General features: G+C 35.4%; 1 protein-coding gene across 3 annotated transcripts in view; it reads right to left on the reverse strand.

Annotated features, from left to right (window-relative positions):
- The window catches only part of SIPA1L2 (signal induced proliferation associated 1 like 2), an 88,138-nt gene extending 66,921 nt beyond the window's left edge, over positions 1 to 21,217 (reverse strand). For all 3 annotated transcript variants that reach the window (XM_031046211.2, XM_031046210.2, XM_005145985.4), the window contains exons 1-5: positions 19,527 to 21,217; positions 13,218 to 13,351; positions 11,679 to 11,867; positions 5,679 to 5,853; positions 467 to 570 (exon numbers count right to left, since the gene is read on the reverse strand). In XM_031046211.2, the coding sequence (XP_030902071.1) occupies positions 467 to 570; positions 5,679 to 5,853; positions 11,679 to 11,867; positions 13,218 to 13,351; positions 19,527 to 20,991 (2,067 nt within the window). In that variant the 5' untranslated portion in view covers positions 20,992 to 21,217. The remainder of the gene's footprint in view (positions 1 to 466; positions 571 to 5,678; positions 5,854 to 11,678; positions 11,868 to 13,217; positions 13,352 to 19,526) is intronic.
- Positions 21,218 to 23,010: the final 1,793 nt, after the last annotated feature.

Below are 23,010 nucleotides of genomic sequence, written 5' to 3' on the forward strand. Positions count from 1 at the left end.
AAGCTGACACATTCATAAACATTTCGAGATCTGTAACATAAGGATTAAGTGGAACAATTAAAAAAATCTTATTCCATGCATATTTTAACCATAAGACTATTTTCAAACTTAATTCTATTTGACGTTTAAAACATACATGATGTAAACCTAGTCTAAACTGAAAACAACTCATTCACCACAAGCAAAACTACTTTTTAATAATATCATGAAATGGGGGACATGATAGGATAAGTTTCTTAATTAAAAATCCTCAGATTCCTAACACCTTCTTTATCAAGGGAAAAAAAATACAATTGAGTCATACTTCCTACAAAGCAACTCAAGTTTTACATCAGTATTACTTAAAAAAAAAACAAACCAAAAAAGCTAAAAAAAACAAACCAAACCAAAAAAACCTCAAACTCAAACCCCTCGGTGTCTAACATTTACAATGTAAATTCACAATGAAAAGTTAAAAAAAACGTACCTGTTGCCTGTTACTGGGCATGTATGGAAGCATTGTTGATACATGAAACATTAATTCATAATCTTTATAGGTAGTATAGAGGGAATGAGTTCCTGTTGAATCAGCTGAAAATGAATTTAATTGCAGTAAGGTCAGTAAAACAGAACATTCATAGTACTTTCTAGGACACCACTCTTTGCATACAACGATTTAAATCTATTAATGCAATTTAAAACTTTTTTCTGTGGAACAAAACTGGTTTGTATCATCTAAAGATCTACTCTTTAGTCCCATATTATGAAATAGAAGCGTCCTGCAAGAAAATGCACAAGGAGTTTGCTATGAGGCCTCAATGACTGAACTTTGAATTTATTAGCATTTCATGAAAAAGAGATCGATAGCTACTTGAGCATAGTTTTACATAATATATATTTTCCATTTTTTAGAACACTAATAAGGACAATTGACTAATCCCATACTTTACTGAAAATAAACTGACAATGCTACTTCAAATCTTACACTAAAACACATACTGCAGAACAGAAATTTAAAAAACCTAAGATACATACATTGTAGTACGATGTCAAATGATTTTATTGAGACTTTTCAGAGCTCTTAAAATTATTAAAATAGAATCATAAAATATTTTTTTCCCTGCAATGGCCAGGAACACCTTCCACAAGGCCAGGTTGCTCAAAGCCCTGTCCAGCCTGGTCTTGAACACTTCCAGGCATGGGGCATCAACCACTACTTTGGGCAACCTGTGCCAGTGTCTTCACAGGGGAGGTGTTCCAGCTCTTTCTTTTTTTTTCTTTTTTTTTTCTTGAGAGGTTTGTTTTTTTTTTAATTTTTATGTCTTCTATTTGGAGGTTTATTAACAGAGTTAACATTTCTGAATCTTTACAGCAAATTAAATGAGTTTTAATCTGCAGTCAAATTCATTATTCAGAATATGATCTGAATCCATACATATTCACCTTCTTTAATATGCATGGATTATCTAAGTAAGCACAATCAACTTTAAAGCAGGAGGTTGGGAACACCCTAATGAATCAAAACTATCAATATTTCTTCTCTTTTTCCATGCTTACTCATTTTTTAATATAATTTTATATTATCAACACCAATAACCATTTTCCAACATACACTTGCACACACCGTTTAAGGTTCTGGGGTCTGTTTTTGTTTTAAATAGTAACTGCATTCCAAAAAATAACTGATTGGCCCTGTTACTTCTCCAGCTAAAAGTATAGAAACATACAATTAAGTGTAAAACAGCAACCACACTGTATTTGCAGACCTAGATCTGAAAACATCTGTGTGTGTGTATAATTTTGAACACATTCACATTACAACTGGCTTTATCAGTTATGTCTGCACAATAATAAAATTCATTTTATTTCTTAATATTGATGTAATGTTTGTTACAGTTACGTTAAAAATAGGGAGCATAATTTACACTGAAGTTTCCTAATGTTGTTTAAAAAAGCAAACATTATCACACTTCTTAAAATCTTTGCTGAAAAATGTAATTCCATTATAACCTTTTCATGGCATTTTAGAATGAAAGTTTTGAAGAGATAGGAGGAGAAAACAAATTATATTGCAGAATACATGCATTTGCCTAAACTACACTGATCTCAGCAACCCTACTGCCTGAATCCTTTTGCAATTAGTTATTAAATAAAGTTAATTTAGCTTGAACAAACACTGCACAAAACAGTCCTTTAAAAATGCACTAAAGAAGGGCAGAACAGAGTTTGCAGTTAATATATTCCATATGTTCTTCACATTTGCACGAAGTCTGGCTTGGACGGAGTTAATTTCCTTCAAAGCAGCCCATTTGGTGCTTTGTTTTCTAGATGTGATCAAACCAGTGTGGCTAACACACAAATGCTTCAGCAATCACTGAATGGTGGTTGCACAGCATCAGAGATTTCTCTTTCCCTGGTATGACTGATAGGAGAGGACAAGTTTGGGAGTGGACACATCTAGGACAGCTTACTCAAATTGCCCAAAGATATATTCCATATCATATAACATCATGTTCTGCAGTCAAACTGGAGTAGGGGCAGTTTTCCTATGGTAGCTGCTGCTCAGAGACTGGCTGTGCATTAGCCTGCTGACGAGAGGTAGAAAGTGATTGCCTTTGCATCACATGTCTTTGCGGAGGTAAGTTTTGTTGGTTGTCTGGTTGTTGTGGTGTTGGGTTGTTTTTTGGTGGGTTTGTTTTGTTTGGGGGGTGTGTGCATGTTTGGTTTTATTCCTTTCTTTCCTTCGTTTACTGAACTGTTTTAATCTCAACTCACAAGTTTTTCTTGCTTTTGCCCTTCCAATTTTCTCCCCTATTCTATTGTGGTTGAGTGAGAAAGTACGTAATGGGTGCTTACCAGACAGACAAGTCAACTGGCAACAACATTCTACATCTTACAGTCCATAAGAAATGGACCAATTAACCCCTTATCAAAATATTAAATAAACAGACCAAATTAAAACAAAAAGAACTTTTTAAACACAAAACCCCAAAACACAGCTAGTCAAACATTTGGGAATATAAAAGCTTTATAAATGTGAACACTACAAAAACTGAACAAGAAACGTTATGCTTACCAAAAATGTAGCTACTAGAGATGAAATTATTACACTGTTCTGAACCTGCAGGCAGTCTGACCAATGTATTATCCAATTATAAATATGACATGCTATACTACTTGTTGTGCCATGCTATTTAAAAAAAAAGAGTATATCAAAAATATTATAATTAAGACAGTATTTTTCATTTAATATCAAACTGAAGGCTATATCCTTGTGAACTCTCTTAATTCCTTTTTGTATGTTATAAACTAAGCCAACATATCATAACAGGTCAAATTCATTAATGATACACAGGAGTAGTAAAACATTAAAATGATGTTATTGAACGATACATAGACAATGCCAGTCAGAAATGTGCATTCATAGTGAAGCATGGAAAATGCAGAAACTGAATTTGCTTGGCGGACCAGCATATATTTCCAGATGCAAAAATTACTAGGTGATATGGGGACATGCTCTGATTGGGGAAAAAAGCAAAACCAAAAAATGCCTTACTCATTTGAATTTTTCATCCCTATTTATCAATTCATTCCAGAAATCTGACATCCACAGTGCAATAAGTATTTCTACACATTAATTTGAAAAATGAGTTGTTATTATTCTGAACTGAAATAGGATGCAATAGTCTCTATCAAGCCTGAATTATTAAAGTGAAACAAGCATGGATATAAGCGAAGTGATAATAATGTTAATAAAAATAAATGTGGAGCATACACAGGTTGACAGGGCTACAGAATTGCTGTTTCCCTACCTTGTAAGTCATAAATTAGAAATTGTCATAGGATTCAGCTCACTTTTTCCACCATTTCCTATCACTACTACAGATGAAAAATGGGAAAGATTTCTTGAATTGAAAAGCTGGTCTCCCTTCATTGTAAAAACATAAGGTTTTATCACCAACTTCACATATCTCAACTCCCTCTGGAGACTGGCTTACAAACAGCTTATCTTCACCTGGTACCAAGCACAATGTACATGCACTAGGTAGTTCCAAAAATTGTAATGTGAATCATTAAGTCTCTCTCCTAATGCTGTACAGGAGATGACAGGTTATCAGGACACTACCAGTTTGATAATGGAAGAGAAATCCTTCAAATCCTTCTATGACTACGACACCAATCAGTGTTTAAATGTACCACTAAAAAAAAATAAAATCTAGTTTTATACCAGTTAAATGAAGACTGATTTTGAAGTAGCAAAACCAGTAAGAGATTCCAAAGAACCGGGCAGGGTTGGATAGGTAAGTAGCAGGAGAACCAAAGAAGCAAATAAGAGGACTTCTCAATTCTCAGATCTCTGTGACTATCTGAAAGGCAAAATATCCCTTGCAAGGAAAGATCTTCCATAATGTCCTCTAACTAAATCTTCTCAAGCTTCTTTCTTGGCAGCTTATCTGTAATAGTTAAGGAACTCTTCCATTTGATAACAACAGTAAGTAGAATTCACACACAAGTAGCTATGCTAATTAATTCACACACAAGTAGCTTTGCTAATTAAAATATTTCTTTTGTTATTCACAGGCCATATACAGTACATAAAAAAACTTATATTTTCAAGATGCAATACACAACCTACAGCAAAAATTAGGATACAAATCAAGTCACAGAATTAGAGAATGGACAGGTTTGGGAAGGACCTTTAAAGGTGATCTAGTCTAATCCTACTGCAATAAGCAGAGACATTTTCAACTAGATTAGGTTGCTTAGAACCCCATCCAGACTGGCCTTGAATGTGTCCAGAGATAGGCCTTCTACTGCCTCTCTGGACAACCTGTTCTAGTGTTTGATTCTCATTGAAAAAAAAAAATTAAAAAAAAAATTAAAATAGCATGTTACAAAAAAGTAGATGAATACCTAAATATCCTTAAGACCATAGCTCATAGTGATCAGCTGTCAAAATCCTGTTAAAACTATATTATACTGAGTTAAGTTAAATCTAATGGCAGTGAAACACAGTGCTAGTAAAGAAGTATGTCAACATATCATTGACTTTCATAGCAACATTTGAGTTCCTATTTTTGCTACAATCCCCAACAAATGTGTACAATTAAATATTACACTATTGCAGTTAGGGAAACTGAAACACCTGATGAAATGGCAGTAACAACACAGTGGTTAGGTAGACCAATATTTATCAACTGCTGAATGATACCATGCTTACTGTGTATGTGTGAGAAACTAGAAAACTGTGAAAACTTGACCCTCAAATATAAACATCAGTATGTATGTTGATTAAAAACCACAAAAAAGTTAATAAGGAAGTAAGCAAAACTGTTCTTTGTCATGACTCTGTATTTTTGAAATAAATTCCTTGCCTTTTTAAGGGTAAGATGTTAAAGTATAGCTGGGAAATTTTGGAATACATCAAAAATATCACTCACATAGTATGATTTTGATTAAGTTCAAGCAAATGAAATAAGTTGGTTTGATTTTCAGTTCTACTAATGCCACAGAAAAAGTAAGCAAACTTTTAGACAAGGTGTGATATATGCTTTCATCGTAATGCTTCATCTTCCTCATTCACCATATAATCTTACTAATCAAAACCCAAAGTCAAGAGCATGAAAAGAAAGGACAGGATGTGCAGTAGATCAACTGAATAATTATAGTTTCTGCCATAGATCAGAAACATAACTTACTTTTATTATCTAGCTGAGCCCTGTATTTACTAAATCCTTTTAGCCGTACTCTCTGGCCCAGAAGATCAAGGAACTCTTCAAAAGCTGGTCCTGCCATCTCATTGTTATACATTTCTTCCTCTGTGCTTTGGCCTGCTTTGCAGTAAAGGATACCAATTTTATGTTGAAAACTCAGCTGAAATAAAAAACATACATAAAGGAAAAGAAAAAATACAAAAGCAAAGTCAATAACAGACCAAATATTAACAATTAAGATATTAACATTGTTATATTCCCTGGCAGAAGACACCTGAAAGTGAAAAAAAAAAAAGTGTTCTGATTTGAGAAACTAAGTTACCACACAAAGAAACCAAAACCAAAAAAACCCACAACAGTAGAATATGCAACACCTATCTGGAAAGAAAACTGTGTTGACACTATCCAAGCACAGATAAAAGCAGCTCATGAAGGCTTTCGACTTAGTTATCTATAAAAGCACTCTACTGCACGTTACAGTATGAAAACTTTTAGTGTAACTATCAACTTTTTTGATAACTCATTTTTTTTATAACTATGTTCTCTCTCAGATTCTTAAGAGTGAGCTTATTTTTCATTATTTCTACAGCTTAAAGTTCAGTGCAGTTCAGCTAAAACAGGCCCTTAGAACAGTAATGTCCATTAAGTGAAATCTTTTGCCCTCCCCATAATATCATCCACTGTTAAAAAATTATTCCCTATTTTCCAAAGTATACTTCAAGCTAGGAGACAGATTTTTGTTAGTTTTGTTAAATAAACTAATCTCAATTCTAGAACATTAAAAGGAAATAAATTATTTGTAAAGAAACCTGTATAACAACTAAAAGAAGTATAAAGAGATTATTATTTCTTGAGTATTGCCTTATTTTCTTAACTTTTATGCATACTTAATATGACAAACAGGAAACTGCCATTTGAATGGATTAGTCATATTATTCTTAACTGACACCTTTTAGAGCTTCACAAATGACAGAGAACATCAGTTACACACTTAAGACATTTATCTATATTCATGATTCAGATCAATTCTCTTGCTGCAGACTTCTCTTAATCAAACTTCAGGATTACGGTTTAAAGTGTGTTTTGCAAAGATGGTATATATTCCTATTACAGCAAAGGTAACAAGAACAATCTGCTTCACCTTTCTCATATATAAGACATGGTCTACCATATTAAGTATAATGTAAAACTATCGTACCATAGACTTGTTATTGCATCAACATTTTACCACAATGGTTGGGTTTTTTTGAGGAAAAACTACACGATGAGAATACTAAAAGGTTGATTCAACAAAACCTACTTACATAAAAGAAGAAAGTGTAAAAAATATCATTCCAGACTTCAAACAATCCTTAACCTTCCCTCTTTGATAAATGCTGCGTTTATCCATTTTAAGTGGAGAGTTGTATATAAGGGAGCTGCCAACAGTCAATTAAAAAAAAATAACACAAAACCAAAAGCAAAACCCACATAACAAAAAAAAAACCACCAAAACAACCCTCCACAAACAAACAAACCAGTAAAAAATCAAACCCCAAACAAAACAAAGAGAAAACCACTACTCAATCCTCATCAACTCTGGAGAAATAAAAGCTTTCACTATGCTTTCACTATCTTAGACTTCTATGTTTTCATAATGCTACTGCCTTTTTAAGCTAGTATCCTTTTTTGTCTCCCATGCAATTCAAGATCAAACTTGACAGCATTCCTGGTTTAACTATTTAATTTCATACACAGTCACACACAAAAAATCCCCAAGATGGCCAAGCTAATGAAGATTTTTGAAGGCCATAGACGCATTCTTTAACAACAAGTATCTCACACCCAAAAGGTAAATGTATTAAAATGAAGTAACAGGGAAATGGTAGACTATTAAAGTCAATAGCAAAACACTTCATAACATCAACTGGGCCAAGAACTCTTTTTGTACTATGAAATTAAGCCTATTAGTGGGACAATTTCCTCTCATTTTAACTAGTATGTACAGGCCTAACTCCATGTTTTTAGCATATCTATATTCATGCAACGCACACTCTGAATTGGGTCTACTGGCATAGAAAGCCTACAGCACAGCAGGACTAAGCCTGATGTATGATGGCAGCCCTCCCACCTCTCTGCTGAGCCCCAGTATGTCCCCTCCCTTTGACAACCGCTTAATGCAAGGGTGAGCCCTTGTGGAACATACTTTGGTAGGAGGCCACTGACCAGAGACCAGTTAGGAACAAATAACAGACTCAGTAAGGACAGGAGTGAGGAATGGTGCTACAATAAGGTTTCACTTTGGCAGCACAGAACTAGGAGCTGTGACAAAGTTTGGATGTGGAAAAGGATGACCATCTGAAATAAAAGAGATTCTGGGTTACAGAGGCACTTCAGGAGCTGCCTGAGTCAGACTCCCAAACTCTGTAGCATGTCAGGGTTATGATACTGCTTGCTCTTCTCAATTCCATTTGACTGGCATTAGATACTATCAATACAGAGTGCTTCCTTGTTTGGTCCCCATTTTGAAGTGCTGCCTGGAGAGAGTCAGGTATTTAACAAAAGGTTCCAGACCGCATATCCAGACTATTTTATTCAGTGGAAAGCTAGCACGAACATTTCATGGAGGAAACTGGAATAGAACTGGTCATATAAACATTACATTATAGGAAGCAGTGCTGGTACTTGACACGTGCCAGTAAAGATTTAAAATGATTGTGAACACATGCCACAGTCTGTATCACATAGTTTGCTCTGTGTCACAGTTTGTTTTAAACCATAGGGAATTTAAGTTAATTTCCTTGACTTCACATTAGAATTGGGGTGTACAGAAGTTAAATTCTAACTGAGACACCAGCAATAGGGGGACAAATACTAGTAATGAATCACTCAGGCAAAACATTTAGCCTGGAAATAAGCAGTCATACTCCTTCTGCGTTTCTGGGGACACCAGTCATTCCTGAATTTGTTCATGAATACCAATATAATTCCAAACAGGAGTGAAATATTCCTCTATATTCCAAAACAACCAATCCATCTCATGGTTTAAACATTATCCTAGCAGACACTGAAGATGAAGATCTGAAACTCCCCACCCCAAGGAAGAAATCCTGGGTTCTCACTTCCTGGGCAAGTACTGTAAACACCACGCAATTATGTCAAACTTGATTCTACCAACACAACCATTCCTAAAAACCGTAGCAGCAGCAGTCTCATTTGCAGCAATCTGAACCTCCTACCCATGCGCTAGGAGCACTCATGTCTATAAAATTGAAAGACTTAAGCAAAAGAACTCTCATATCACGATCACATGGACTGTGCAGAGGCAGAAATTGAGATACCTTTAAAAGTAAATGCCTAAGAAAGAAGTAACTAAATGAGCTTTGGCAGGATCGTCTCATCTGGCTTATTTAACTGCCACAGAAAACTATCAGAATATTTAAAACTGATAAAGTTTGACAGCTTCAAAACGGTACCGCATGCTTATTTAAGTCTTTTTAAGTAAATTACAAACATAGTCCTGATTACATTCTTTTTAAATTAGAAATGTTACATTTCATGTAACACTGAGAATAATTTTATAATGTGACATCAGAAAATAATTTCTAAGCCAATTTAGCTAGTTGTGTATGTGATATGCATTAAAGGTGCACAGCAAACCTTTCTTGACTCAAAACAGCAATGTTCTACTCAGAATCACTCACTAGTGAATCTTGCTATACTCTTCTTATACAATAAATTTTTTTATCAGTGAAGATTCTTTATCATGTAACAACTTGTTGATTTTCATCATGAGAAGATTTGAGAGCTTTTCCAGCAAGGAACCTCAAGAGACAGGCACTCAATAGCCACTAAATGTAGTGCAATCAAGGCTCCTAATTTCTTTGGGCTTTTTGCAAACTTCAGCCTTTGACCTAGAGAGAAGGGAACATTCCCAGAGGGATGTGAAAGGAACCAAATATATATATATATATACACAACAAGCAACCATTAGCAGAAACAGGGAGAGGAAACTAGGGGGACATTAAAGAGAGAGGTTAAAAAAGCCCACAAATGTCCAGGATACAGATAAATAGTTGACTTTTCTTGTAAATTTACAGCCAAATCTAATTCTGTTTCTCATATGCCAGAATAAATTGTGAAAGTGCAGATTCTTAATACATTCAAATTAGATCAAACATCCAATTTGCATTTATTTTCTACTGTCATTTTAGACATAAAGTTTTAGCCATGATTCCTCCATAATCCATACTAGATTTTACTGAAAACTACAAAACAGGTAGAAACTAAATAAAAACACCAAAATAATCTTCAGTTTGCTAAGCAACTATGCAAACATTTAATGCACCATAATCCAAAATTAGTATTATTCTGGTGACAGTATTGATCCTCTAGATCATCATTCATATTTTTAAATTTGTGACACTTCAGCCAATCATCACCTTCAGCTGCCAAACATAACTCTGTTTGTATTTACTTGATTAATAAACTGAAAAGCACAAAGTACATAAGACGATTAAAGCGTAAATGGATCTCATGCCAGTTCTATGCACAGCTTTCTATGTTCAAGTAATTATCTCCTAATAAAGCAGCACATAAAATACATTAAAATCACATTTTGCTTGTCGACAGCCCACTTCACAACAGGATTGTATTTTCAGACTGATCACCCAAAATAAAAAGAAGCGGTGTGTACTGATATAAAAATTAAGAGATGAGGATAAAAGAATTACTTTGGTTGGTTCAATGGACAATCTCATTTCCAATTGTTGGGAAATATTTATAGTGAGTTTGAGAGATATTCAGGTCAGGTCAAATAAAGTAGTACTCTATACTGCCTACAACATCCTGCCCCTCTAAACAGTGAATATTATTTATTAGATAAACCTAAACTCACTCTGGTGCTCAAACTGGAAAGACAGAGCAGCAGTACATCAGGAACTCTCAGACTCAGAGCTAAGTGCTTCTGATTACCCTTTACTATTTTACCAGATGAACTGACACACACAAGAGAAAATAAGGACATTTGGCAAAATGAATTTTCAGTTAGAAGTACTCCACAAAGACTACAGTGAACAAAAGTAGCAAAATATACATACAAAACTAAATCTTCTATTCAAAAAAAAGGCAATTCTCTTCTTCTGTCTATATTTACTTGATTTTGAGCAACATTTTCAACCACAAGAGAAGACACAAGAGTTCTGGTATACACTACCAATGTCAGACACAATCACCACATTCAAAACTGAGTTAGCGCTAAAAAATAATTATACCACCATCATAATTAACTGGATCCATCAGCTGATTCAACTCCAGCAGACAGATATTGACTTCTGTCTAGAAAGCACAACCTTCATTTTAAACCATTTTTTAAAAACATTGTTTTAAAATTTGATTTAAAAGCCATTACAAGCCTGTCCTTCAAAGAATATTCAGATACTATAAATTCAATGACTAGTTTTGAAAGAAGCAGATCCACTATAATGAGCCTAATAAGTCTCACCATTCTCCTTCCAAATATAAGCCATATGAATATTTCATTGGCAAGCAGTTATTTCATTCATGTTAATCACAACTTCAGTTGTTTGAACCCAGAAGCATTCTATTCTAGCAAGATTACTGCAAGTTAATCAGAAAACATTATTGAAAAAAAACACCCAAACTTTTAGATATAGAGACTTAGTTAGATCCTTTTGCCTACTTACCTATACACAACATCAATAAAATGTGAAATTGCTTCTTGCCGATGTTAAAAGCTCAGTTATAATCTTTCTCTCACTCATCTAAAGAGAATCTCCATAGACCAAATTTTGATTTTTCCTAAGCTGAAGTGTATTTTAAAAATAATTCGCTTAGAAAAGCAAACCTCATTTTGTCAATGAAAATACACAAGTGTCTCCAAAACTAAGGAACCAAATGGTTCACATTAGAGATCCATTTATTAAGATTGCCTGCAAAATTCTTATTATATGAATAGTTTTTAAAGAAAAGTCATGTGCTACATACCCCTTGTTCATCCAGTTTAAGCAGCTGTTCAGGTACTTTGGGTGAATTGGAAGCCTGCCTCAGGCACTGAATGCTCAGCTCTGGTATTACATACTCTAGTACCTCTTTGAGAGGCAGACCTCTTGCTGTGCCGTGCCGAGCAGTGGATGGGATAGCATCTTCTAAAATTGCTCCTCTAAGTGTAGTAAGCTGCAGTAAAGGTAAAACACACCAAACATTTTTAGAACTAAATGACTTTCAAAGGTATAAACATAAGGATTTAGCAAAAGCTTGGAAGATAAATGGAAGAAACAGATCCTTATTTTTAACTTTTTAACTAGTAAAAAAATTAATAAATAACTTTTAAAGAGGAGACAGGGTCTTATCATCTCAGGGGCAAATATATTTGTTGTTTAAAGAAATCCACTGATAATCTTATTAACATATTCTAATTCCTAAGACTTACATTTTTTTGGAAAATAAAATGTTTAAAACAGATGAGAAACTAAAAATTGTTAATTTTAATGCCATACTACCTTAGCAGACACAGTAGTACAATGTGGTGTTGGACAGATGAGATCAGCTGTAGCTAATGGCACCTTCAGTTAACCTGTCCACCTATTTTTTAAGCCACGTTGCTTTATCCTCATTAGATTTGGTAAAGAGAGAGTAATTTCTTAGAAATGAGTCAGCTGAATCACTTCTCCACACATGCAGACACACTTTTTTTGCAATAAAAGAAAAACCTAGCCTTATATATATGAATGCATGTATATGTATGCATGGATCTGTTTCTATATCTGTAAAAGCACATGAGCCCAGAGATATCAGGTCTAACTAAGACTTCTCTATGCTCTAATCACAATAAAAAACAATAGTCCTAAGCATATGAAAATATATAGTTGCTTACTACAATAACATAAGTGTACTTTCACACGCATCAAAGCTAGTTGATGTGATATAGAAATTAGTTTGCAATATATATTAATTAACTTGAAATAGAAGTTATGAGACATGTTCTTCCACAATAAGCAAGCAATTCTTACAATTATTGTTATCAACATATTAATACTCCTTCCACAAATCATGTATGTAGAAGTATAGAAAAACATCTCACAGAAAAGAGCTTCTAAGAAAGTATTTTGAAACAAAATACCAAACACAAATAAGTCATAGTACTAGCTTTTATATTTTTTCCCTCCCATTTCCTCTACATTTCTTAATCTTTTATTTTTGTCATTAGAAACTTAACATCATGCAGCTTGATCCAAACTTATCTTCAATTTTGTTCTTATCATCTGTTCCCTGGCTTGTCCCCTGCAGTTCCCTTCAGCCAACTTACCTCCTTTTGGATGCTTGCTCAAAAAGAGAAAATTATTATGCAGTACAGAAGAGGAAAACTTTGTTCCAGGAGTAAGGTACTAATGGTACATGAAACATCCTTTTCACACTAACAGGTTTATTTTCAAAATTAGCAACATATCCACAGCCAAACATCTAGCATCCTAAGTTCCAAGTTAACTTTTCAGCTCCTTTGCAGAATTACTGAAAGACCATTACCTCACTTGTCCTGAAAACTATACGATAGTTGAACTGAGATCCTTCTTTCTCCTTGGCATCTTCAACCTTCTCCCTCCGGATGCTGACTGCTACAGGTCCAAGATTTTCATCTATCCCAAAGTAGTTCTGATGCTCTTTTGCACAAGAGTGAATGAAGAGAGAAGAAAATAATGAAGTATGAATCTCCTAGAAAATGTTCAACAAATCTCATTACAAATTTCTGCAGCAAGGGAAAAAAAAATTAGCTATGAGATCTGTAAATACACTGTCTTGTGATCTTCTGAACTGCACAATAAGTACATAAATAACAAAATGCTCATTTTGATGAGCAGAGTGATCACTCATGTAACTCAAAATATTGCAACTACTACTACTATGAAATAATATTTTGTTGCATTTTTTCTTACTGTGAAATTAAACATTTTGCTTGATCCTGTAAGATACTACTTTGAAGAACCTGTATCTACATAAAGTCTTCAAAAAAGTTAAAAGTCTTCAAATGAGGTGCTACATAGCTTTATTAATTTCATTCAGTTTATTCTTATTAAAGCTTTAGATTCAAAGCAGCAACTCAGCTTTAACAAATGACAACTGAGACTAGTTACTCTTCAGTCTTTGATGAATAGTTTAATTCAAACCTTGAGCCTACTGGCCCAGTCTAGGAGAGCAAAGCCCTACCAACAGAAAAGAAAGATCAAGTTAAAAGATTATTTAAGCAGACTAGACACACTCAAGCCCATGCGACAAAACAGGATACATGTTGAGAAAACTACCCAGTGTTACTGTAAGACCACTCTTTACTGCCTTTGAAAGGTCATAGTAAGTAGTTACAGCCACCTTTAAAAAGGGCAAGAAAGAGGGTCTGGGAAGCTATAGACTAATCATCATAAACTTTAGTTCCCAGGAAGATTAAGGAACAATTTCTCATGGAAGACATTTCCAGGCATGTGAAGGACAAAAAGATGCTTAGAAACAGCCTGCATAGATTTGCCAAATGCAAATCATGCATGACCAACCCAGTTGCTTTCTACAATGAGATGACTGGCTTTACGGATGAGGAAGGAGCAATGAATGTCACCCACTTGTACTTCAACAATGCTTTTTACACAGTCTCCCACAGTAACCGTGTAGCTAAACTGAAAAGACATGGTTTGAACATGCAAACTACAAGGTGGATATAAACTGGCTGGACAGCTGGCCATGAAGAACTGTGATAAGCAATATGAATTCCAGTTAGTGGCCAATCAGTAAAAGGTTTATTGAAAGTTGGAAATGGAGCTGTTACTGTTTACTATGTTTTTAAATTAGCTAAATGATGGAATGGAGTCCTACAGTTGTTGGGTGTCCATGGTTCACTGCCCACTCTCCCCTTCCTCTGGAGGCAGCTACTGCTGAGATGGGACAATGGAGCTGCCTGGGAAGCAACTCCTAACCCAGCGACTCTTTCCACCTGACATGATAAAACAAACTGTCCCCTTAAGACAATCTGAAAAAAATGGACTGACCAAAGTCTCATGAAGGCCAACAATAGCCCTGCATCTGGAACAGAGCAAGCTCATACAACAGAACAAGCTGGCGACCAACTGCCTTAGAACAGCTCTGTGTAAAAGGACTGAGGACCCTGGTGAACAATAGGCTGCACAGCAGCAGCAGGACACCCTGAAGAGGTGAAGGCTAACCACACCCTGGGCTGCACACACAAGTGCATGTCAGCAGGTCAGGAGAAAATATTATGCTTCTCTATCTGACACTTTTGAGGACACATAAGGAGCAGTGTCCAGTTCTGGACAGAGTGGGACAAGGCCAGCAGACAACTTCCAAGACAGTTACTGGCTGGAGGATATAATAGATGAGGAGAGGCTAAAAGAGATGGGCTTGTGCAGCCTGGAGAAGAGCAAATTAAGAGGGGCCATATACTTGCAGGATACCATTAGCTGATGGGGGCTTATAGAAAATGGAGAGCCACTCTTCTCCAGGGTACAGAAAGAATGGACAAGCTGAAACCACCACAAGATGCAGCACCTCACTTAGGAGAATCAACAACAGGAACAATTTGCAAGGAGAGTTTGTGAAATCTCCATCCTTAAAGATGGTCAAATACTAAAGAAACAGTTAAAGGGCAATAGGTTATGAGCAACCTATTCAGAACATAACTTTAAAGACAGCTTTAAATAGGGGATTAAACTGGATGACCTCAGGAATGTCTTCCAATCCAATTTATGCTGTAATTCCATATTTTAAATAGCAGTTAGGTAATAAACTTATTTCTCCTTCTAAGATTGCCTGGATTAAAAAACCACTTTGCGAGCATTTTAAAGCTAGTTTTATACTTTCTTTTTAATGTATTCACAGAAATGTATAAGGAGGTTTTCACTAAATGTCTTTCACTGAGAAGCCATCCATAATCTCAGAATGGATACTAAAGTTTAAGTTATCGCTACATAAATTACAGTCGTATTTGTCAAACCAAGTTTAAATTAAATTTCCAGTAGCCTTTCAAAAATCTATCTATAAAATTTGTTGGTGGTTACAGTCCCTCTCCTGGTGGAGAGAAAGTGAGGAGCAGCACATTACAACTAGCATCCTTTTTTTGGAAAGAACATCTGTGATCAAAGGAGCACAGATATTTATTATTCACTCATGCTCACCAACTGTATTCCTTCCCCAGTCTAAGCATTCTACCTGAATAGATACATTATACCTCATGGATTTCCCAGTGTTAAACTAAAACTATGAGCCTTCATGGGCAAATTTATCAAATGGAACAGGATTTTACAGATGAGAGTGAGGGAGGAATTCAGAGGCCACTTTAGCAACTTGAAAAACTCCCCACAGTTGCATATTCAGACTTTGACAAAAGTTAGATTTGTCAATTAGGGTTTCTATGGCCGTCCATTTTGGTGTAAATCTAGAAAAGGATTATTACAGTTACTAGATTTCTCAGCTGCAGTACTACTGAGCAGAAAAAATGCAAGGTTAGCAGGTATCTGCTTATTTACAATATGAAAGACAAAAACAAGGACATTGCTTATGTACATTAAAAATAAAACAGATAAAACAGTTTCAAGAATGGGAGTTAAAGTAACATAAGCAAACTAAAGAATAGGTACCAATATTCTGGGATTTTTGAAAAATATTTTTAATTCAAGACCCTTTTTAATTTCATAAAGTGCAAACTCTTTAAGCTCATTTAAATGTATTTATATTGATTTAAAAGTATCAGCTGGAGAGAAGAGAAGGGATGAAAACAAATGCTATTTTCTAACTGAGAGATGGTAAAATATTCCCTTATTTCTACTTTTCCATTTTGAGGAATAATTGTCAACCTTTCTTGTAATACAGAAGTCTTATTTCTACAAACTGAGTTAATACCAAAAGCTTCCTAAGCCCATATATTTCTTCCAGGATATTTCTACAATTTCTTATCAGCAGATATATACAATAACATATTAAGAAATGATTGCAAGCATCCTTCAAATAAAAAAGCAGTAATAGTCAAGTCTCAAGGTATTATGAGGATAATTGCACAAGCAGAAAAGGACAAATCAATGATAATAAAAGCATATTTCAATTATCCTTTTTAAAAAACAACAAAGCTTTTTTCCCCTTCTCATACCCTTTTATCCCACAAAAATATAGTTCAATAAAGGACACCATTAATAAATCAAAGCATCAGATAAAATAAAACATTCTAGCTTTTACAAACCTACACTGAAAACTGAGAAGATATTTTCCATAAACATTAACATATTTTACATCAGTTTTGTTGGATTTGATTTTAACAATAGTTACAAAGCTTATAAATATGCAGTATAAAACTAGAGCTCATTTCAGAAGACACTGAATTTCAAATCTCTCATTTCTTGAAAGGAAATGGAATAATTAGTGCTACACATGCCAGGGTGTTTCTTCCCTGCATCTTAAAACAGAAATAAAACTTGTATGCTGACAAGTGCCAATTATAAAACTGTGAACTAAATCAAATATTCAGAAAGTTATTTCTTTTTCATAGGTATCTTGTTAAAGGCAAAGAAAATCGGTGGCATTACATGACCCTGTATACAAGTCACTATTGTTTGCTACATTTTTATTTAATTCTTCTGTAATTACTTTGCTAAATTCAACTGTGCTATTAAATCTACAATTCAATGAACAATCAGCTAGAAGAGCTCACTGTCATGGAAGAGCATCAAGTAAGACTCAGTATGCATATAAATGTCATTTTTTCTTACATGAGAGATCAGCACAGCAGCAAGACATTTTGGTACCCGACACAGTGAACTCTGCTTAGGAGAGAACTGTGTTTGGCTGGAAGTAACCTGGAGATTCCTTACACGCTTGATCCCTTGAGATAATAAGTATTGAAAATTAAGTTTTTAGTTCCATCATGCACTTGCCATGATTTGCTATCTGACTCCTAAGAGCCACCCAATACAGTTTTCTCTCATATAGGTTCTGATACAGCTCTATAGAAAGACAATGTGGAATGAGGCATGGCTTATCTGTCAGTGTAAAGGTGAAAGAGTAACAATTTATTACAGGGTATTAAATATATCACATTATATTTATCTTTTGAAGAACTCTACCTACAAAACAATTAGTAACAAGGACAATAACGATTCAAGTTTCCTAGTATTATATTATGTGGGACAAAACTCTCAGATGCTATTTCTTAACTTTTTATTAGTATATGAATATAAGCATTCTCTACTTTTAGTCAAGAGATCATATATATGTAATACCAGAAGTTAATTAAAACTAATTACATTTGCATAAACTTTCCAGAAAGGTCATTAGGTTTGTTTATAGGATATTATTTCAAGTGATTTTGAGCAGTCTTTCTATTTTCTTCTTTTAATCTCCCTGACAAGATTTGTCTTCAAAAAAATACACAGTGCTTCAGAATCTGTAATTCATTCATGATAAAAGCACTTCACAAGGAAGTCCTGTTTTATTTGACTTAATCCTTGTCTTTTCCCCCCTCCCCTATCCTGCCAGCATCTTTGTCCATTGACAATCTTCCTTTCATTTCTGTCTCTGCCCATCCTTTCTTCTGTCTGCCCCTCAAAACATATGCCATCCTTTTGTTACAAGTTTCCCTCCATTCTCTTCCACTCTGACGCCCTGAAAACTACTTATCTTTCACAACCTGCCTACCTTAAAAGCCATTTTGAATGGCTGAATTTACTGCCCATTACTTGCTTAGCTCTAGGTCTTTTTCTTCCTCTTGCATGATGGATCTAGATTCTTTTCTTCCTTACCTTTTCAATACAGTGTTTTTACAGCCAATATGTTCTAGGTGTCTACCATATTGTGGTAGCACTGTACTGGATCGTCTTACAGCTCTCCTGTGAAGGGTCACAGGAGGAAGGAGTACAGTATGGTGCTTATTTCCTGCTGTTCAAATATAATTAGGAAACAGAGGAAGCATGACTTCAGGAAGACTCAGGCAGTAACAAACAGTCTTTTAAGAACAGAAGCAGATTTCTTTTTTTTTTTTTCCTTTAGTAACAGCAAAAAGACTGAGCTGTAATTCATAATTCAGGAAGGACAGAGACAGGTATTTTGGGGTTCTCCCCACAGAAACAGAGCTTTCACACACACTGCATAATGCAGTACTGAATACAGACAGACAAAGTAGATCTCAAAGTGGGAGCAGTTGATCTGAATAACAATTCAAGCTAGATAATTACTTGGTTGAGAAGAGCACCCTTGCCCTTTGCAGTGTGAGCATTTCTTAAAAGAATAGGGTAAAAGGTTAAGAGAAAAGCATAAAACAACCTTCTTAAAGCTGAAAACCTAAATATCATCAGAAGCTCTCTGTTCAAGGAGTACATATATATGCACACAGTATGAAAGGCTACAAAACAGACAATTAAAGGCAGCAGAATCTAAAAGAAGGGAGTCAGAAGCTCCAATAATAAAACCTCTTTTGGAGGCACCTTCTAAGAAATAATAATTTCTATTTTTGGTATCAGCATTTCCAGTGCATTTACCAAACAGAAACGCCTTCTTGTCCTCCTACCCACTAAGAAAGCTTAGTTCAGAAAAGTTAGTTTATGTACTAATTTAAATGACCCCACACTTGTTGAACCTACACATGTATTGCATAACTGCGTACATAACCCACTGGTTGTTGAATATCCCTCTGGGACAGCAAGAATAACACGTTTAATTTTAGTAAAGTTTCATGATCTCCTGTAGTACTTTCATGCTTCTCTACAGAGAAGAAGAAAATGAACAATCTTTACTAAGCAACTTAAATCTAACACATTAATATCTTTGAACAGCTGCATTAGAAAAAATTACCTTTTCCATAGAAGAACTTGCGGTAATAATATGCTCCAAGATCAATGTGTTCTATGATGTAACGCTTCACTTTCTCTCTGTGAATGGACTGGTTTTCTCTTGGTACTTCTAGTACTGAAACACCAGCATTTGTGCAATGGGAACTCAGAGAGGACTCAAAAGAACAACTTTCACCTGAAGAAAAAGATGCTGAATTTGCCCTAGAAAGTGCAATCCGTCTATCTCCTTCCCCACCAGTTTCATTCCTGAAGTAAGGGCAACTCAATACTAAATCATTGCTTTTCCCATCACCCTCATCAGCATCTAAATTCTCTTTTGAATTGAGGTCCTCCTTGCTTCCCAAAGGAGATTCACAGTTTCCCGTTTGGCCTGCTGGCATCTGAGTTTGTGACGCAGCTGAAGCCCCAGTGGTTATATTTTTTCTTTTTCCTACATTTACTCTGGTAGCCATTGCTTCATTTATATTAAACAAAACGCTCTGAACATCATAATGTGCAAAACATTTCTGACAGTTCCAAGAACGAATGTTTCTGTCAAGTCTATCATCCAGATCAGATGAAAACTTAAAAGTTTCATGCTCACTTTTAACTGTTCGCAATTTTCTAAAGAGAGATGTTTCTACTGCTTCTGATTTTAACCTCCTCTTGAAAGATTTCTCCCTGTCTCGACCCACAAGTAGGGCACTATCCATATAATCCAAGCCAGAAATCCTGACAAATTCTCCCCTGGAAATCTGTGCAGCAGCATGTAGACTTGGAGAAACTGTAGGGTCACAGTGGAAAAACTCAGAAAATCCAAAGGGAGCAAGGGTTTTATGTTCAAAATTTTCCACTCGGTATCCTCTTAGCATTGCAAAAAAATTTTCTCCAGACAAGCCTTGCCTATCAATTGAAGAGGTACTGCCATATTCTCTATGAAGAGCTGCTCCAGTATTTGGGTTAACAGCATTCTGGTCTAACACATCTTCAGCATCAATATCACTTATTGTCACATCACTGTTGCTTCTTTGCCTTATGGGATGAAGTCCCCTTTGAGGGGAATGAACAAAAAGATCTCCAATTGAATATTTTCCCTCTGTAAATTCCAATTCTAGCTCTTCTTGCTGTCCATCACTTTGGTCATTTTGTCCATTTGGAAGTACTGAGCCAACACCTTCAAAACTGGCTGGAGGTCTATTTTCCCAGGCAGCTTTACTTAGCTCTTTGGAACAATCCTTTTTAGGAGGCCATTCAGACACCCTTGCTCGAACACCCATTTTAGGCACAGCTGGTGTACCATTTGTTTGATTATTTTCAGTTTTGCTAGATGCATTTGAAGAAACAGGAGGACCCATGCTACCATTCAAAGCTTTAAGTTTTCTCGCAAAATAATCATCAGATTGCATGCTTCTTGAAGACTCCCTGAACTTTGAGGAGGTTCTACTAACTTTGTGCTTATCTTCTTGCAAAGACCTTTGATCACTCATGTCCAGTCAGTGGGAGGTGAACCACTACTATTGCATAAAGATACTTTAATAATTACATGATCTTTTATGGGCCAATAAAATGCAGTACAAAAATACAGTCACAGTTTTCTCAGAAGTGCAAGCTGAAACCTCAGTGTGCCATTTTTGTACAACTTCTGTCAGGATATGAATCCTAAAACATTTCCTTCAGATCAGACGCATTCAGTTCAGTATTAATCCAGACAAATTTCTTTTATCTGTTCATAAAAAAAAAAAGAAAGCGTGTTAGAATGTTTATAGTCAAGAATGAAAAGTTACCAGTGTTGCTTGTATATATACAACATCCCATTAAACTGGAACTAATGAAACTTGCTTTGTATGCTTTTCTATCCTCTGCCTCCTTAAAACCTAACAAATGCAATAATCCTGGTTTCCACAGGATTTGAACAGTTTGAACCTTCATATCTCTCATGGTCTAACCAGTACATGCACACTGAATAGTACAGCAGGTTCTGCCAAGCAGAAAAGGCACATAATTCACTCTGCGCTTCCTTCAATGCTGACAGCAGCTTCGCTGCTTATTCTCTGTCTAATCACAAGGGTTTGAATGAAACTGGCCAATACAGGAGTTTCTGGGTCAAGACTGATACAACATGTAAGTAAAATACATCAAAGAGATACGATCTTTGACAAAGTGTTTTGTCCCATTTAAAAGAACATTTTAGAGATAAATAATCTCTCCATTACGATTAATTTAGAGAATAAATTTAACCTTTTTCTCCTCTCCCTCCACAAAGGGGACTTACATTCCTTTATTTGAAGTGCAAACGATTATTTGGCTGTGTAAAACAGCTGTGGTTGTTTCTGTTATATTATATTTCTCTGGCTGGAAACATAGGCTGTTTAACTCAGCTACTGCACTAAAGAACAAGTCTGTTGTCTTCTACAAATAAGAAAAGATAGTAGCCCTATTGATAAGTGTTGATACAGAATTGGAATTGTTAGGATATAAAAATATTCTTCAATGGTCTTTAAAAATGACCATGACTCATGCTGCAAAGATTCGTTTGCAGACAGAACCCGTTCTTTAACCCATTGCATAAAATTAGACTAAAGTAAGAGACAAGACTCTGCGTTATGTAGTCCCTTTCCAGCTTTTGTGCTTTGAACAAAAAACCCAACATAATGATCTTTTGAGATGCTGCAAATAAGCATAACATGCATTTACTAGGTGAAAAAAAAAAAAAGAACAAAAAACAAAAAGGAAAAAAAGGCAGGTCAAATTAGCCTGAAATATGAATTCTCCCTTTATTTCAGTGAAGATATAAGGTAGTAAAAGGAGCTCAGAAGAGAAGTGGTTTTTCCCCTATATTAAAAGTTTAAGAAAAAAATACCAGGAAAAAAAGGAAAGGGGGGTAGGGAAGACTAAGGCAAGAGGACAAAGAAATAATATAAATTAAACTTGACAGTTTGCTTTTCCTGCTTGTCAGAGAACAACACAAAATTGTGTTTGATACAGCAAAATTTAGGACTCTTTTTCCACACTGGGTCAATAAACAAAAGTTAGAGTTACAGTTGCATCATGATTGGCAGGGTTTCTATGTGACTTACTAGGAATGAGTAAAAATGTATTATTTCAGCTCACTTTCACTACACATGAATTCCTCAGAACACCTGTTTGATGGTCAATTAAAACAAAGGGTTTATTTCCTTATGGGAGTGTAAAAGATTCTTTAAGCAACTGGTGTGTTCAGAGAAACAGTACTTCAAAAGTGGTATGAAGAATTTTCACACATTGACTTATGAGAACACAACACAAAAAGGAAAATATCAGTCACAGAAACACAGAATGGGTTGGGTTACAACGGACCTTAAAGCTCATCCAGTTCCAACTCCCTGCCATGGGCAGGGACACCTTCCACTGGACCAGGTTGCTCAAAGCCCCTTCCAACTCTGCCTTGAACACTTCCAAGGACAGTGCAGCCACAGCTTCTCTGGGCAACCTGTGCCAGGGCCTCACCACCCTCACAGTGAAATTTT

This window comes from Melopsittacus undulatus, chromosome 3 (genome assembly GCF_012275295.1).
Source record: "Melopsittacus undulatus isolate bMelUnd1 chromosome 3, bMelUnd1.mat.Z, whole genome shotgun sequence".
NCBI classification, from domain to species: Eukaryota; Metazoa; Chordata; class Aves; order Psittaciformes; family Psittaculidae; genus Melopsittacus; species Melopsittacus undulatus.